Source organism: Trichechus manatus, unplaced genomic scaffold, assembly GCF_000243295.1.
Source record: "Trichechus manatus latirostris isolate Lorelei unplaced genomic scaffold, TriManLat1.0 scaffold00011, whole genome shotgun sequence".
In the NCBI taxonomy this organism is placed as follows: Eukaryota; Metazoa; Chordata; class Mammalia; order Sirenia; family Trichechidae; genus Trichechus; species Trichechus manatus.
In genome coordinates this window covers 12,016,362-12,034,790 of record NW_004443947.1, presented here as the reverse complement: position 1 = coordinate 12,034,790, position 18,429 = coordinate 12,016,362, and the positions used below count along the sequence as shown (strand labels likewise).

The window sequence follows — 18,429 nt, the reverse complement described above, 5'->3', positions numbered from 1 at the left end:
TGTGATCTGACTCACATTCTGCATGGAGTCAGAAAGAACATTCTTATTTTGATTGCGATTCAGGTTGGAATCTTCAAAATAAAACATGATGCTAATAAGGACAGCTAAGATTTATTAGGGGAAAAATTCTTCATCTTTAGCAGCAAACACATAATAAATCATGATAATTAATATTTATTGGGGAGGCATTATGTGTTGGGTAATGTTCCAAGTGCTTTAGGTGGTGAGATAGTTACTACTTCTATTATGCCCATTTAACAGATGAAGAAACAGAGGTTCAGAGAGTTGACATCACTTGCCCTAGGTCATCCAGCCAGCAAGAGGGAAGCCGGGATTGGAGCTCAGATTTTTCTCACAGCAGAGCCCAACTCCTTTATCATCATTGCTCTCCTCTTAGGACACAAAGTAGCTCAGTGTATTCACTCCTGAGACTTGCCATGCTTGCTAGCCCTGCCAAGCTCATCTGGCCACAGGAGTGGAGGTCAGGACTGAGTAGATTACTTGGTGAGCTCACCTGGGGGCTCCTTGGTCTTCCTGGCACCTCTGAGAACAACAATAGCTGTGATTTATTGAGTACATATGTACAAGATGCAGATACTATTATGTATTAACTCATTTAAGCCTCCCAACAACCCTGCAAGGTAGGTGCTGTTTTTATCCCCATCTTACAGATGAAGAAAGTGAGGCACGATGAGGTTAAATGACTTGTCCAAGGTCAGCCCCATAGCTATGAAGTGGCAGAGCAGGGATCAGCGCCAGGACAGCCTACTCCAGAACTCACACTGTGACATGTGCCAGGCTCTGTCTGCAAAGGGCCTGATTCTGATGAGGCCACCAGGAAGAAGCCAGACCCATCATATCCTTAAGGTTCTAGAAATGGGCAGAAGCATTGCTGCTGTGCCCAGAGTTATCTGTTCCGTGCAAGGGCCAGCTGGAGGAAGGGGTCATGAGCTTTTCTGGTTAATTAAAGGCTCTGCTGGGTGAATACCAGCGATTTCCTTAGCAGAGGAGTGAGGGAGAGCCCTGGAATTCCCTTATCAAGAAGAGAGTCTATGGCTGAGTGTTCTCAGATGAAAATAAAAACAGGCTTCCTACTACAGCAGGTGGCAAGCTTCAGAAAATTGTACCCTGGAGAGAGGGGGGGCAGGTGGAGAGTCTAATGAGGTTCAAGAAGGGTTCACAGTGCTACGTGTCTAGCGGCCGTTAAGCCAAGTCAGGGACTCTCAGCCCCAGCTGCCTCCTGAAGAGGGGCCCTCTCCCCTCCCCGAGAGAGACCGGACAACGGGCTGGGCCCAGCGTGGGCCTCAGGGTGCGTTTCTTTCATGCAGTCTCCAGAAGCCTTTGCCACCAGTGAGCGATGCTGGGCTGAGCTCTGATGTTAAGCAGGTTAAGCGATTAGTGCCGCTGTTCAGTAAGCAGACAAATTAATCTCCTTAAGTGGTTTCGTGGAGGGTGGAGCTGCGTGGGTCTGCAGGCGGGAGGTCTCGGCGGTGCTCAGCAGGCGTGGGGCTCAGACTGGGAAATCCTCTCCCATATGGCCACTCAGCTTCCCCGCGGCCAGCATGGCCTTCTCCCAGCTTGCTTTCCAACCTGCCACAGCCCGGGGGCTCAATGCACCTCCACCCCGAAAGCTCTTGTCCTCCGCCAATCTGTCCCCAATGCCTGGCACTCAGCAATGCCCACAAGTGTTTGCTGTAAGGTTGAAAGGCCTGAATCTGCTCTTCCCCTCTGCACAGGGGGCAGGAGCTGGCTTATTCATCATTGTAGCTTGACCCTGCTACAAAGGGCTGTTAGGTGCCCTGCTGTCGTTGTTAGGTGTCATCAAGCCGATTCCAACTCATAGCAACCCTATGTGACAGTGTAGAACTGCCCCGTAGGGTTTCCTAGACTGTAATCTTTATGAGAACAGATCGCCAGGTCTTTTCTCCCGAGGAGTGGATAGTGGGCTTGAACCACTGACCTTTCAGTTAGCAGCGAAATGCTTAACCGTTGCGCCACCAGGGCTCCTTAGATGCCCTTGTCATTACTTGGGGAGGAAGGAAGGAATGTGTGACATGTGCCCATGCCTGGTTAGGAGCCCCAGGCAGAGACTTTCAGGGGTCTCCATTAAAGGCAGGGAAGAGGAGGAGCTGAATCAGGAGCAGGAGAGGATAGATTGAGTGGGAGAGCAAGAGCTTACATCTTTTCCTTTTCACCCCTTGCTCCTCCCAAGGGCTCAGGGACTGTTGTTTTGCCTGAGATGTGTAGGGATGGATCTAGAAGGTATCAGCATAGTGATGAACATGATAGTAAGAATCCGGTTCCAGTTGCCGTTGAGTTGATTCTGACTCATGGTCACCCCATGTGTTTCATAGTAGAACTGAACTCCATAGGGTTTTCAGTGGCCAATTTTTTTGGAAGTAGATTGCCAGGCCTTTCTTCCAATGCACCTGTGGGTGAACTGGAACCTCCAGCCTTTTGGTTAGCAGTCAAGTGTGTTAACCGTTTACACCACCAAGGGACTCCATGGTAAGGATAGTGGTAATGAATTTTGTAGAGCATGTGTGCAGCACCAGTTTCTATACAAAGACTTCGCTTATAAGGTCTCACTTGGTCTTCCCAATAGCCCTGTAAGGTAGGATTTATTATCCCATTGTACAGATGAGGATTCTGGGGCTTAAAGATTTCAAATCAGCTTCCCAAGGTCATTAAGCAGCAAGTGGTGGAATTGAGACTTGAACCCAAGCAATTTGACCCCAGAGGTTGGGATGTTAACCACAAAATCATACACAACACCTCCACCACCCCAAAGCAAAGCAAGACCTTGCCTTAGAGTTAAGGGTTGTTGGAATTTGGTGAGACTATGTCATGGCAGAGGATCGATACACAGTGTGACGCAAAGACACCATCATGGTTACTGACCCCATCTTCCTGTTCTTCCCTTCTCCCCCTCCTCCTGCAGCTGTGAATGTCACCCAAGGATGTGGCCTCAACGTAGCCTGTGTCTCGGCTGCAGTGTCAGACGAGTCTGTGGCTGGTGACAGTGGTGTATATGAGGCTTCCGCGCAGAGGTGGGTCCCGGCTCCGGGTCTGTGTAGACTGGGAACTCTGAATACACCCAGCCCACCTGTGGGATTGCTGGGATGTCAGCCCCCGGAGGTGTGGGGAGGGGTCCCCAGGAGGCCACTCCTGAGTCCCTCCCACCTTCCTTTCGCAGCCCTATTTGGGGCTGTGTAGAAGATGCAGACAGCCCGGCTCATCCTGGGAGTGGGGGTGATTCAGATGAGAAGACCCCAGCTTTTCTCCTTGGGGGTCCAAGTACACCCTCCTGGAGAGAGACCTAGTTCTGGAAAATGGCTTGGCCCTGGGCCACTGCGGGGAAGCCTGACGTCCCTTTCTCCTGTTGCCTTTCAGATTGGGTGCTTCCGAAGCGGCTATTTTCGACAGTGATGAATCAGAGGCAGTGGGTGCAAGCCGAGTTCAGATTGCCCTGAAGTAAGAGACGGAGGAGGGAGGGTGAGCAGAGAGGAGACAGTTCTGGCCAGTGACCCCTCTTGGTGGCTACCATTTTACCAGCACTTACCTTCACGGCTGCCCAGTGAGGGAGGCAGAACCAGCAGAGCTTGCTGGCAGTTGTGGGCTTCTAACTAAAAGGGTGCTAACTCTTTCCCACCTCTGAGCTCCCCATTAGACAGATGACAAAAATGAGGTTTTGAAAGAAATTGTGGCTTGCCTCAAGATACCGAGCTGGGCAGAACCAGCACTGAGACCCCCTGACTCTTGCTCTATTTGTTCATGATTGCTGTGGCGTTTGTCTTCCACCATCCCCCTCCAGGTCTCAGTGAGCTGGGTGGAAGTTGACCTGTGGGGATTGCAGCCCAGATTTGGTGGCTAGGCAAACGTTTTTTTTAATTTTTTTTCTCTCTTTTCTCTTGACAGAGGACGACTTAACTATTTTTTAATATGAACTAATTGCCAACATTTAAATATCATGACATTTCACACATATTTCTGACTTCCCTTTAAAAATGCAGACGAGTGACCCCTCTGGGCCTGCACTCTTGTTGAGCATTGATGCACTAGGCCTGTGCTGTCTGCTCAGCACAGTCCCCAGAGCAGCCAACAGCCACATCTTGTGATTATTAAAGAAGAGACAGAACACGAGGGTGAAATGGGTTACTAATAGGTGCGCCATATGCCCATTTTCATTTCAGGTATGATGAGAAGAATAAGCAATTTGCAATATTAATCATCCAGCTGAGTAACCTTTCTGCTCTGTTGCTGCAACACGACCAGAAAGTGTGAGTATGTTGCTGCACAGGCTGTATAGTATCCTCTCACTCTCTGCCTGTCGTCCCTGGGGAGCACACTCTTGCTCTGTCCTGCTCTGACAGTGACACATTGTTAGTATTTAGTGCCTATGACCAGGATTGAAGTTGTCAAGGATTTCATTCAACTTAGATCAACAATCAACCTCCATGGAAGCAGCAGTGAAGACATCAAACGACATAGTGCATTGGGCAAATCTGCTGCAAAAGACCTCTTTAAAGTTTTAAAACGCAAAGATGTCACCTTGATGACTAAGGTGCATCTAACCAGTCACCTCATATACATGCAAAAGTGGGAGAAAGAAGAAGAATTGATGCATTTCACCTGTGGTGTCAGCAAAGAATATTGCCAGAAGAACAAACCAATCAGTCTTAGAAGAAATACAACCAGAATGTTCCTTAGAAGTGAGGATGACAAGACTTTGACTGCATTACTTTGGACATGTCATCAGGAAAGACCAAACACTAGAAAAGGACATGATGTTAGGTAAAGTAGAGGGTCAGAGAAAATGAGGGAAGCCTTCAATAAGTAGGATTAACTCAAGAGCTGTTAACAATGGACTCCAACATACCAATGATCATGAAGGTGGTGCAGAACTGGGGCAACATTTCATTCTGTTATACGTAAGGTTGCCATGACTCAGAGCCCACTTGACAGTAACTAACACCACCACCACCACCATGATATGAAATGTCAGTGTTGCTAATGTGGACATAGGCACAATGACAGATATGCTAGCTACGAAGAGAAGCACTCTGGACAGTTTCACTTCCTTCATAAGTATGTCCTGATCCCGACCATAGGCCAGCACTAGGAGCAAGATGGTGAGCAAAGCCTTCATGGACCTGGTGCCTTCATGAACTTCAAGCCTCATGAAAAAGAATGGTCAGGGGCCCTTTTATCTATAAAGAGACAGATCTGTCATTTTCAAGGGTCAGTTCCAATCACTGTGCTTCTCTTATCCTGATGTCAATAGTATGGCAAACACCTGCGTTGTCTGCATGCTGGTCCTTCCCATTGTAGACTGTTTTTTTGTTTTATCGCTCTTATCTATATGCCTACAAGTTTTCTCCGTCTCCAAATCTCAGTGGTACTTACCCAAGGGCATTTGTGGGATAGTGTCTAGAAGTGAGATGTAACTAAACCATAAGTTCTTTTTTTTTATATATTTTATTGTACTTCAGGTGAAGGCTTACAGAACAAATAGTTTCTCATGAAACAGTAGTACACATATTGTTTTATGACATTGGTTAACAACCCCACAACATATTAACCCTCTAAATTCTCAACCTTTTTTTTTTTGTTTTTGGTGAAAACACACATAGTCAAAGATACACCGTTTCAAAAATTTCTACATACACAGTTCAGTGACATTGACTACGCTCTTCCAATTGTGCTGTTATTCTCACTTAAGATGAAGGCTTACAGAACAAAATAGTTTCTCATTTAACAGTTACTATAAATGTTGCCCTATGACAATGGTTAACAATCTCACAACACATCAACAATATCCTTACTCAACCTTGGGTTCCCTATCACCAGCTTTCTTCTCCCCTTCTGCCTTCTGGCCCTTGTCACCGGACTCCTGTACCTCGTTAGTCTCATTTGGTTTTACAGGGCTGTCCGCTCCCAGGCTGAACAGTGAACCTCGGAGGTAACTTCACCATTGAGCTAAAAGGGTGTCTGGGGGCCATCTTCTCGAGGTTTCTCCAGTCTCCTTTAGGCCAGTAAATCTGGTCTCTTTTTTTTTTTGTGAGTTAGAATTATGCTCTACATCCTTAAACCATAAGTTCTTGAGGGCAGCAACAGGAGCTTATATTTCTGTGGTCTGCACCCAGCCAGGAGCTGGGGGTGAGACACGGGGAAAGAAGGAAGACAGGAACACAGGCAGAGCAGAAGGAAGACAAGATTGGACGGTTGGGTTGTTTTCAGTGCCAGAGTGCCAAAATGAATAACCTGCACATCTGAGTGGTTCTTGTGCAAGGGTACCTGTGGAATAGTGTCTGGAAATGAGATGTCTGGGTCAAGGGGCGAATGCATTTGTAATTTTCTTAGAATTAGGTAGTTGCCCTCTGCAGGGGCTGTAGCATCTTGCCCTTCCACCAGCTGCATATGAGGGGCCTATTTCTCTCAATGAACGCTGAGTCCTCAATGTTAACAAGCAGCCTTGGTGATCCTTCTCCACACTGAAGTTTGCACACTGTTGGCCTCAGGCTCCGTGTGCTTTGAGATTCTAAGGTTCTGGAGGATTCAGGGGAAGGAAGAGCAAGGTGTTATCCTTAGGACCCTTCCTACCTCCCTCCCAAATATTTATGTAACTTGAGAAATTCTACAACTTTCATCCACTGTAGTTTTCTTGGAGATTTTCAGCAGCTATTTAACTCAGTGCATCAGCCCCTGGCCCCGGGCTGACCCAAGCTCCTGTATTTCTTGTCTCTCTCTAGGAACATTCGCGTGGCTATCCTTCCTTGCTCTGAAAGCACAACCTGCCTGTTCCGGACCCGGCCCCTGGATGCCTCGGATACCCTCGTGTTCAATGAGGTGTTCTGGGTGTCTGTGTCCTACCCAGCCCTTCACCAGAAGACCTTAAGAGTCGATGTCTGTACCACTGACAGGAGCCATCTGGAGGAGTGCCTGGTAAGGACCATGTCTGTCTGTCTGCTTATCTGTCCATCTGTCTGCCAGTCCTTCTGGGGATTGGTTCACCCTGAGCTCCAGTGAGGCAGTGTGAAGGGGACACATGTTGTGGTGTCAGTCCAGGTCATCTTGGGTTCTACGGAGAGAGACTCTTCCACAGGTGAAGTGTTCTCAGACTTATTAGGGCAATGGGGGGAGCACCATTCATGGGAAAAAGAGTATTAGACTTGAAAGTGCTTTTTAACCTGCTAGACCCTGGAAGATGACAGCCACATACCACAGTTTTACTGTATAGCATTAGAGATTGAACAAGAAGTACAAAATAATGAGAACAAGCACACAGGAGTTCAAATCCCACCCTTACCACTTTCTATGTAGCTTGGTGACCTTGAGCAAGTTACTTAACCTTTCCAGTCCTCAGTTTTCTCATCCATAAAATGGAAATAATAATACCTACCTGATGCCCACTAGAGGAGTTGTTGTAAGGGTTAATGTAAAGCACTGACTCTAGTGCCTAACACATAGTAGGTTCTCAATGAATGGGCCATTTCCAGTCCCCTCAATGAAAGTGAGCTACACCAGCTTCCTCTTCCTCACCCCATTGGCAGGGGTCAGGGTTAGAGAGGAAGGAGCTGTGGGGACTGTCACATCCTGAGAAAGCCATGCCCTTAGAGTCACACAGACCTGAATGCAGATTCCTGCTCTACTACTTACTTGTCGTATGGCCTTGGGCATGTGGCTCAGCTTTCTCATCTGTAAAATGGGAATATGCAGCTACTCAGGGGCGTACACATGAATTCAAAGAAGTGAAGGGCTTTGTTAACCCTGATGCCATTTAGTTGTTGGTGATAAGTGTTTTCATTGTGGGCACAGAGGAGCCAGCACAGTGCTCCCTGGGAACACATAGGGATCTCAGTCAGTGGCCAGGTAGGAGTGGCGACTCGAAGGGTTTGGCAAGTGTGATGGACATTGAATGACAGAGCAGAATGCTTTTCCAAACCCAGATCCTCTGCTGAAGTGTTTCCCCAGCCCTGGGTATTCCTAAATGAGAAGAGATCAATCCTATTTTCTTCTCCTAATTGGATGCCTTTTATTCCTCCTTCCTAATTGAAGTCTGGCCATTGCTGGTTGCCATGACAGCAGCCAAAGCGCTCATCGCTCTGTGGCTTGTCTCCATCTGTGGCCCATGGGAAACCTGCTTTCCTGTATCCTGTGGGGATGCAGAGTGTCAGGCTGTCGTGTTCTGGTGGCTGGAGGAGGAGAGGAAGTGAGACAGGAGGAGAAAGGGCTTGTCAGAGCCACACAGAATCTCCCCTGCGCTGCCAGGGTTGTGGGATCCCATGTCTGTTTTAAACCATTTTATCACCCAGGCAACAATAGTACCAGTATTGAGAGTTTCTGTGTGTCTAGTGCTGGATTAAGAACTTAGCGTGTAGTATCTCATTTAATCTTCACTACATCTCTAGGAAGAAGTACGAGTATTCCCTCCATTTTACAGATAAGGGATCAAGACCCAGAAAGGCTAAGTAACCTGACCAGGTCATCCAGCTCATAAGTGGAGAAGCTTGGGTTTGAACATAGATTCCAGCTTCCTTATGTGTAACCACTGCACTACACTACCTCTCAGGGCGTTACTGTGAGCGTCTCTCATGTCCCTAGGCCTAGATAATGGGCTTTGGGAATACATGATCTGTCTTCCCCAGTGTTAGAGACAACAGTTCTTGCAAGTGTTTCAGCATGGCATAACAAGGGTCACAAGCTTTCCAGTGGGCCCTTGGTGCCCATGACCTGGCTGCTTAGATCGGTACACACATCTCGGGTTCTGCTAAGCCAGCCCCGTTCCCAGGTCCTACTTATATTCCATAGTCAGTCATTGCAACGCCTCCCTCCCATGCTCCCTTGCTCCCTTGTCTCTCACTCACTTGACAGAGCCCCAACCCTGTCAAAGTGAACCATCCACCTCCCCTCTACTGTGCAATTAGAGAAAAACACACACAGTCATGCTGTGGACTCTCATTTTAAAATAATCACTACCCTCAAATGGTCCCTTAATACTGCCCAGCAATTATATTTTCTTCCCTAGACCATCTACTGTCCCATTCGTCAAGATGACTAATACATATCTTCTCCTCTCTCCTGAAAACTCCAGTAATTCTTCCCCCATCCTTACTCTCCGCTGTCTTGCTTCTCTATCCATGAGAGAGTAGAAGGAATCAGAAGACAGCTCTTGTAGGTTCTGCGATTTCTGCAGTTTCTAAGAATGGGCCTTTCCCACTCCTGTCTAAAGCCAACCTCTCCATCCCTTCTCAAGAACATCACTTCAACAGTTATTCTTTTGCTCTCTCCTCTGTCTTCAATTTTCCTTCCTCAGTTGGATCTAGCCTATCAGTATACCAAAACCAGTAAAATACTAGTTACCATGGAGTCGTCTCCGACTCATGGCAACCCCACGTGTGTCAGAGTGGAACTGTGCTCCATAGGGTTTTCAATGGCTGATTTTTTGGAAGTAGATTGCCAGGCCTTTCTTCCAAGGTGCCGCTGAGTAGAATCAAACCACCAACCTTTCAGTTAGCATCCTAACATGTTAACTGTTTGCACCACCCAGGGACTCCATCAATATACCAATATGCTATTATTTCTCCCATGCTTAAAAAATAAACCTTTTTGGCACCATTTCTACCTCCATCTACTGAATTGTTTCTTTCCTTTTTTTTAATAACAAAACTTGAAAGCGGTATTTACCGTTCTCTCTTTAATCCCTTCCCGACTAGGCTTTCACCTGTACCACTCCCCTCATCAAGGTGCTCATCAAGGTCATCAGTGACCTCTTTGTTACTAAATCTAGTGATCAGTTCTCTATCCTCACCTTTCTCAGCGTGTCGACTGTGTTTGGCATAATTGCTCATTCCATCTTCCTCAACACCCTTTGTCCTGACTTGTCTTCCTGGACACCTCACTCTCCAGCTTTCTTCCCACATCACGGGCTTCTCTCTTTTTGTCTCCTTGCTGATTCTTCCTCATTTCCCTGACCTCAGTATGTCAGAGTGCCCCAGGGCTCAGTCCTTGGTCTTCTCCCCGTTTGTGTTTGCATTCACTCCCTTGGTGGTATCATCCTCTCACACGTTCAGAACCACCACAGGGTGTATCTCCTACCTGGGCCTCTCTGCTCATCTATCTACTCCTGTGTCCAGCTGCCTATCTTCTCTTGCATGTCCAATAGGCTTCTCAAACTAACATGTCCACAAGAACACCCTGATCTTTCTTCCTGTGTCTTCACCATCTTAGCTGATGGCAACCTCATCCTTCCATTACTCAGACCAGAGACCTTGGAATCCTCCATGACCCCTCTTTTTCTCTCACACCCCACACCCAATCCTAACGACTCTTAGCTCCACCTTCAGAAGATGCCCAGATACTAACTACTTCTCACCACTTCCTCTGATCCAAGGCACAATCATCTCACACCCAGATTATTGCATCAATCTCCTAATTGATCTTCTGCTTCTGCCCTGGCCTCCCTTTATCTCTTCTCACCATACCAGCAATAGTGACCCTATGAAAACAGAAATCAGTGCATGCCATTCCTCTGCTTAAAACTTTATGATGGCTCTTTCTCATTTAGAGTCAACACCTGGGTCTTTTGACTGGCTTCCAAGGCCCTATAGGACCTAGCCCCTTGCTATCTCTTGGATTTCATCTCCAAAACTCTTTCTCCAGCCTCTTTGTGTTTCTTAAATACACTAGTACACACACACACACACACACACACACACAAACACACACACACACACATACCCAGGCTTTTGTATTTGCTATCCCCTCCGATTGGCATTCTCTCACCCAGATATCAATGGGCAAGACTCACTCCCTTGCCTTATTCTGGGCTTTACCCAAATGTCACCTTCTCAGTGAGGTCTTCTTCACCCTATTTAAAATTACATTCCCCTCTCCACTCCTTTATCCCTTTTCCTGTATTTTTCTCTCAGCACTTCTCATCATCTAACATTCTACTGTATCTCATAGATTGAGAATACACTTTTTTTTACATTATCATCTCTGAAAGCAAGATGACAGGTCATAGTTTAATTGGCAACTATTTTTCTCTCTTCGTGGGGCATAAAATAATAGTGCACTTTGTAATTGATGGAATCTTAGATTCAATGAAACGCAAAATTTAGTTTACTTACTGATTTGTTTATCTGTTTCCCTCTGACTCGAATGGAAGCTCATGGGAGCAGAGGCATTGATCTGCCGTAACCCTGCTGTATCCCCAGCACCTAGAACAGTGCCTGGCACATAGATGCTACTCAGGAAATTTACATTTCATGAATAAATGAGTGAATGAATATGTAAATACCCTCAAAGTGCGTCCAATCTGCCTTCAAGTTACCAGTTGCCATGGAGTTGGTTCTGACTCATGGTGACCCCAAGTGTGTCAGAGTAGAGCTGTGTTCCGTAAGGTTTCCAAAGGCTGATTTTTTGGAAGTAGATCACAGGTCTTTCTTCCAAGGTGCCTCTGAGTGGACTCGAACCTCTAACCTCCCTGTTAGCAGCTGAGCATGTAAACCATTTGTACCACCTAGAGATCCAGTCTGCCTAGGCAGATAACATTCATACCCTTGAGCCAGCCCAAAGTAGACAAGGTGTCTTGTTGGAATTAATTATGATCTAATGGAGGTGTCACTCCTCAAAGCTGTGATCATGTTTACTTCTTTTGTACATTAAACATAGCCTGTTGTATTCTGAACTGTAATATCTGTGGTATTTCCTCCCCCTCCCAGGAAACTGTGAGCCCCTTGGGAGCAGAATCATGTCTTAAATATTTATGCAGCTCCAGTGTCTGAGAGGGACTTGGAATATTTATTGAATGAATAAATGAGTAATGTACATATACTTGTGTATATTTACATGTATTCTAGCTCCCTATAATGTACCAGGCACTTTATACCTGAATTGGCTCTAGTTGACACAACAGCCCCCACAGGCAGGAGGTATTTTCCCCATTTAGGAGAAGCTGGTGCTGAACAAATGAAGTATCAACATTATTATTTCCTCCATCTACTCGCCACTGTTCTCTCAGAAATTACCTTTAGTGTCCAGATGTATTGTAATCCATGACATGCTCCGATATATCCTGATAGAAGGAGAAACTAGAAGAAAGGATCTTAGGTGGAGTGAAGGGTTCTCTCCTGGTTCCAGGCATCATCCTGTGCCATTGCTTGGCTATTGACCCACATTGCAAACTGGCTTTTGGTATTGGTACCTCTCATTGACGCATCCACTGGTGTGTTTGGGCAAGGTAAAGGAGCTCAACCCCAAACCTGATCAGGGATCTTCAAAAAAGGACGTGTTATTTTTTGTTAGGTGCCATCGAGTCCGACTCATGGCTACCCTGTAGGACAGAGTAGAACTGTCCCATAGTGTTTTCTAGGCTGTAATCTTTACTGAAGCAGATCACCAAGTCTTTCTCCCCCAGAGTTCCTTAAACAGGGCATATTGAAATAATAAAGCCTCTAAAAAATGATTAAAATTATTTTGTAGTTCTTTCCACTAAGAATGTGTGGTAAAAATGTTAAGTCACTTGAAATACATCCTTTCTCTATGAGGTTATACTCAGTGAGGTTAATTTGTTTCAGTTCTCATCTTAAGGTATGCATTTACATGATTCAAAGAAAAACTGCATAGAAAGGTTTAATGAAGAGAAATCCTGTTTCCCCCACCCCACTCTACCCCCTCCACTCCAGTCCCTGTATAGAGAACCACTTTGATTAGTTTCTTCCTTATCTTTCCATTATGTTTTGTTACAAATATGCACATATGATCATGTTCACTATCCCTTGCACCTCAGAATTGGTGATATATATATATTCTTATCCCTTCCTTAATTTTTTTGTACAGAAAGTAGCTGTCTTAGTCATCTAGTGCTGCTATAACAGAAATACCACAAGTGGATGGCTTTAACAAAGAGAAGTTTATTCTCTCACAGTCCAGTCGACTAGAAGTCCGAATTCAGGGTGCCAGCTCCAGGGGAAGGCATCCTCTCTCTGTCGGCTCTGGAGGAAGGTCCTTGTGATATATCAGTCTTCCTTTGGTCTTGGAGCATCTCAGCACAGGAACCTCAGGTCCAAAGGACACACTTTGCTCCCAGCACTGCTTTCTTGGTGGTATGAGGTCCCCATGTCTCTCTGCTCGCTTCTCTCTTTTATGTCTCAAGAGATTGGCTTAAGATACTATCTAATCTTGTAGATCTCATCAATATAACTGCTGCTAATCCATCTTATTACCTCATAGTGATAGAATTTACAACACATAGGGAAATCACATCAGATGACAAAATGGTAGATGATCATGCAATACTAGAAATCATGACCTAGCCAAGTTGACAGGTATTTCTGGAGGACACAATTCAGTCTATGACAGTAACATGCTATATATTCTGCTCTGCACCGTGCTATTTTTTCTCTTGTATAGCTTGGAGATCTTTCCACATTAGTACCTAGAGATCTTCCTCATTTTTTTTTACACTTGTTGTTGTTATTATTAGGTGCCATCAAGTCAACACCAACTCATGGTGGCCTTATGCACAACAGAACGAAACACTGCCCAGTCCTCATGATCACCAGCATATTCAAGTCCATCATTGCGGCTACTGTGCCAATGCATCTCACTGAGAGTCTCCCATGCCCTTCTTGTACTTCACCTAAGATGATGCCCTCCTTCCATTGTATTACAGTTTATTCAACCAATCCCCTATTATTGGACCCTTGAGTTGTTTAAAATCTTTTGCTATTACAAAGAGGGCCAAAACGAATAATCTTATTCATGGGTCATTTTGTACTTGAGCAGGTCTATCTGTGCAATGCACACCCACTCATGAGATTGCTGGCTCAAAGGGTAAAATGCATCCATAATTTTGCTAGATATTCCCACATTTCTTCCATAGGGTTTCTGGATTTTGCATTCCCACTAGCAAGGTGAGAGAGTGGCATATCTCCCCATCACCTCACCAACAACAGAATATGATGTCAAATTTTTGCATTTTTGCAGATTTGCTGAGGGAGAAATGATGTATCAGTATAGTTTTTATTTTTCTTATTATGGATAAGGTTGAACAGTTTTCATCTTACTTGCAATTAATTATTTTTTCAACATCTAAGTTCCTTGGGAGACTAGTAGCTCCAAGAAGCAGGAACCGTGTGGGAACCATCATTTTTCCCCAGTACCTGGTGCTCAGTGTGATTAACATAGGATAGGTACTCAGTAAAGATTTGATGAGTGAGTAAGCCAGTGAATGAGTATGTGTGTGAATGAGTTAATGATGAGTTGCTGAAAATGGTTAGCAACTAGCCCTTTCTTCCTCCCAGAAAACCTCTATCTCACCTTTTTTTACTAGTTGCTGTTGCATGGATTCCGATTCACAGCAACCCTATGTGTGCCTGAATAGAACTGTGCTCCATAGGGTTTTCAATGACTGATTTTTCAGAAGTAGATCACCAGGCCTTTTTTCTGAGGCACGAATGGATGGACTCGAACTGCCAACCTTTTGGTTAGCAGCCAAACGTGTTAACTGCTTACACCACCCAGGGATTTCTCATCCCACCTAGAGTGGTGTTTTCCATACTATCTCCAGAGCCAAATTCCCCAGAATACCTTTTCTTCCTTGCTAATATTCTCCCTTTTCCCATCCTCGACAGGGGGGCGCCCAGATCAGCCTGGCTGACGTTTGTCGGTCTGGGGAGAGGTCAACTCGCTGGTACAACCTCCTGAGCTACAAATACTTGAAGAAACAAAACAGAGAGCCTAAACCAGGGAGAGCTACTGGACCCTCCCTGGGACCTGAGAGCACGGTGAGCTTGGACCCAGATCTGCTCCATCCTCCCACACATGCAGCCCCTGGATGCAGGAATGGGGATGCTTCTCCCAGGACTGGAGATGGTTGGGCACCAGAGTTTGGGAAATGGAGTAGAGGGTGGTCATGGTGTGAAGGAGGGGAGGACAGGGAAGGAGTGGGCTCTGCTAAGGGTCAGGTAGCTCCCTGTGTGCACTTGGCTCCCTTCTGTGCATTTGCTTCATAGCCTTGGGTTTTTCCTAACTAAACTTGCATGATGAAAATCTTAATTCAGGATTTTTTTTAATTAAGTGGAAAAGTAGGGAGAAGTGTATGAAAGATAGAAAATTAGCCTTTATTGAGAGAACTTACTACGTGCAAGATATATTGTTATTGTTAGCTGCCATTGAGTTGGCCCCTAACTCATGGCAACCTCATACACAATAGGACATAGTGCTGCCTGGTCCTGCACCATCCCTACAACCAGTTGAGAATCATACCACTGTGATCCATAGGGTTTTCATTAGCTGATTTTTCAAAAGTAGATCACCAGGCCTTTCTTCCTAGTTCACGTTAATCTGGAATCTCCAGTGAAATCTGTTCAGCATCTTAGCAACACACAGGCCTCCAGTGACAGATGGGTGATGGCTGTGCATGAAGTGCATTGGCCAGGAATCAAACCCAGGTCTCCCATATAGAAGGCAAGAGTTCTGTCACTGAACCACCACGCCCCCTGCAAGATACATAGCCTTTCTAACCTCTTGCCATCAAGTGAATTCCAACTCATAGTGACCCTATAGGACAGAGTACAACTGCTCCATAGGGTTTCCAAGGCTGTAATTTTTACAGGAGCAGACTGCCACATCTTTCTCTCAGAGTAGCTGGTGGGTTTGAACTGCTGACCTTTCAGTTAGCAGCCGAGTGTTTAACCACTGCACCACCAGGACTCCTGCAAGATACTTGGGGGGGCCTTATATAAGAGGCAACAGGAAGTCATGGGAAGGACAAGGCCTTAGAGTCAAAAGATCTGAGTGTGTTAGTTGGATAACAGCAATCATTCATTTCGCCTCTCTGAGCCTCTGTTTTTATGTCTAATATGAGTCTAGAATGATCATTAGGAAGATTTGAAAAAATACATGTAAAGAGCACTTGGTCAGTACATGATAAATGTTAATTTTTGTTAATCTCACATTTGCCTATTTTTGGTTATAAAATATGTATTGTTTCTATGTGGGTGCAGTATATTTTAACCTATTAAAATATCCTTAAATGGTTTCCTGTACTTGGAAAGCCTACATCTGCTGGCCAAATAGACTACCCTTGGGCATAGAGTGTCACAGCATATGGGGTCCTAATTCCTGGGTCCTGGTCATATCAAAAAGCCAAACAGAATGTGTTTGGAATCCAGGTTGTCTTACAATTCTCTGTAGTGCTCCTTCTCTCTGTCAGTACTTGGTTACTTTGTAAGTCACTGTCCAGAATTTCAATGGAAGGGACAGGCTGGGTCATATAGGTAAGGATAAGGGCTAAGAATTAAATCTATTATTTTCCTCCTTTTCTTCCTCCTCTTTCAGCATCATCATCATCATCATTATTATTATTTGCATTTCCTTTCATGTTAGACACTGCCCTATTTATTACATGCAGTTTATCAAGGCTCAGAAAGTTAACTGAAACATCTAAGGACATAAATGGAATAAGCAACAAAGATAGGTCTCAAACCTAAGTCTCTCTCACTCCAAAAAGGAGACAGTGAGCCATCAAAGCTGACCAAGCTCTTGAAAGCAGACTCCTTCACTTACTAATGCATGACCTTGGGTAAGTAACACCAACCCTAGGCATGTTAGTTTCCTCATTCCCGTTTCTCGAGGGAATTCTAACTCCTGTGTCTTAGTTATCTAGTGCTGCTATAACAGAAATACCAGAAGTGGATGGCTTTAGCAAACAGAAATTTATTCTCTCACAGTTTAGGCAGCTTTAAGTCCAAAATCAGGGTGCCAGCTCTAGGAGAAAGCTTTCTCTCTCTATCGGCTCCAGGGGAAGGTCCTTGTCATCAATCTTCCTCTGGGCCTAGGAGTTTCTCAGCACAGGGATCCCAGGTCCGAAGGATGTGCTCTGCTCCCAGCTCTTCTTTCTTGGTCATAGGAGGTCCCTCCTCTGCTTCCTTCCCTCTCCTTTTATCTCTTGTAAATAAAAGGTGATGCAGGCCACAGCCCAGGGAAACTCTTCTTAAACAGGATCAGGGCTGTGACCTGACTAAGGGTGTTGCATCCCACCCTAAACCTCATTAACATGACCTACTTCTGCCCCATTAACATAACAGAGAGCTCACTCCCAAATGGGACCATAACCACAGGCATAGAACCCAGGATTTATAACACATCACAAAATGGAGGATATCAGATCACAGAATGGAGGACAACCACACAATACTGGGAATCATGGCCTAGCCAAGCTGACACATATTTTAGGGGGACACAATTCAATCCATGACATCCTACTCTCAGAATGGCTGCAAAAATTAAATAAGATACTACACCTAAGCCATGGAAAATGGTACCTGGCAGATTCCAGGCCTTCAATCAATTTCAATTTCCTCTTTCCTTCCCCAAAAGAAAATTTCAGGGATTATCGAGACTCTGGCCCACACTACCAAGGATAATTGCCAGTTAACCGTGTGCTTTACTGTTTTTTTTGCTTTACTGTTAACTGCCATTTATTGAGTGTCAATTATGTGCTAGGTACTCTTCCAGATACCTTTTATATATATTTTCAATTGATCTTCCTAACAACCTTTTGTAGTAGCTATTAGAGGAAACTGAGTCTCAGAGTGGTTAAATAACTTTCTCAAGTCACACAGACTTCCCCACTGCAAGTCCCTTTCAGTGGAGATGTACTTCCTCCAGCAAGCCTTTCCAGAATGCAACCCCCAAGCTGGCTTTGCCGCTATGCCTCTGTCCCCATACATCTAATCCTGCTCTCTCTCATCACCTTTATCACATTGTTTCGTTATTGATGATTCGTGTGTTGGTCTCCCTGACTACACAATGATCTCTTTACATCCAGAGATCTATAATTCTGTCTCGCTTGACTACTAAACTTTGCTATCTCAAAATTCTGCTGAGTAAGTCTGTATGTACAGGAGTTAGTCGCCGGAGAACTGCCAGTTTGAAGAACTAAGGGCAGGATTTTTAATTTATAAGTGACCTTGGGCAAGACACTTAACCACTCTAGTCTTCAGTTTTACCCTCAGTTCATGGGGAGAGTCACAGCTGTGAGAAACCCTGATTCCTGCCAGATAGGACAAAGTTCACGGAACACCAGATGAACCCATCAGCCTTTGTCTTTGCAGGATGCCATATCTGCTCTGTTGGAACAGACAGCGGTGGAGCTGGAGAAGAGACAGGAGGAAAGGAGCAGCACACGGACCCTGGAAGACAGCTGGTGAGTGAGGCTTCCCTTGGGCCTCAGGAATGGGCCTGGCTTGGACTTGAGACCAGGGATGAGATCCTCATACACCAGGGCAGTCAAGAGAAGGATTCCCCTGGGAAAACTGAGACCCGCTCTACAGGCAGCCAGGCAGTATATAACCTGGTACAATGGTTCCCAAAATCCCTTCCTAATTTGTCATATTTGTGTTCCACGTACCTGTCACC

At 45.3% G+C, this 18,429-nt stretch overlaps 1 protein-coding gene across 2 annotated transcripts in view; it reads left to right on the top strand.

The window, feature by feature from the left end:
* Positions 1-18,429, top strand: part of WWC1 (WW and C2 domain containing 1) — a 202,447-nt gene that overhangs the window by 156,838 nt on the left and 27,180 nt on the right. For both annotated transcript variants that reach the window (XM_004371223.1, XM_004371222.1), the window contains exons 12-17: positions 2,942-3,050; positions 3,394-3,474; positions 4,194-4,280; positions 6,753-6,945; positions 14,640-14,792; positions 18,126-18,217. In XM_004371223.1, coding sequence (XP_004371280.1) covers positions 2,942-3,050; positions 3,394-3,474; positions 4,194-4,280; positions 6,753-6,945; positions 14,640-14,792; positions 18,126-18,217 — 715 coding nt within the window. The remainder of the gene's footprint in view (positions 1-2,941; positions 3,051-3,393; positions 3,475-4,193; positions 4,281-6,752; positions 6,946-14,639; positions 14,793-18,125; positions 18,218-18,429) is intronic.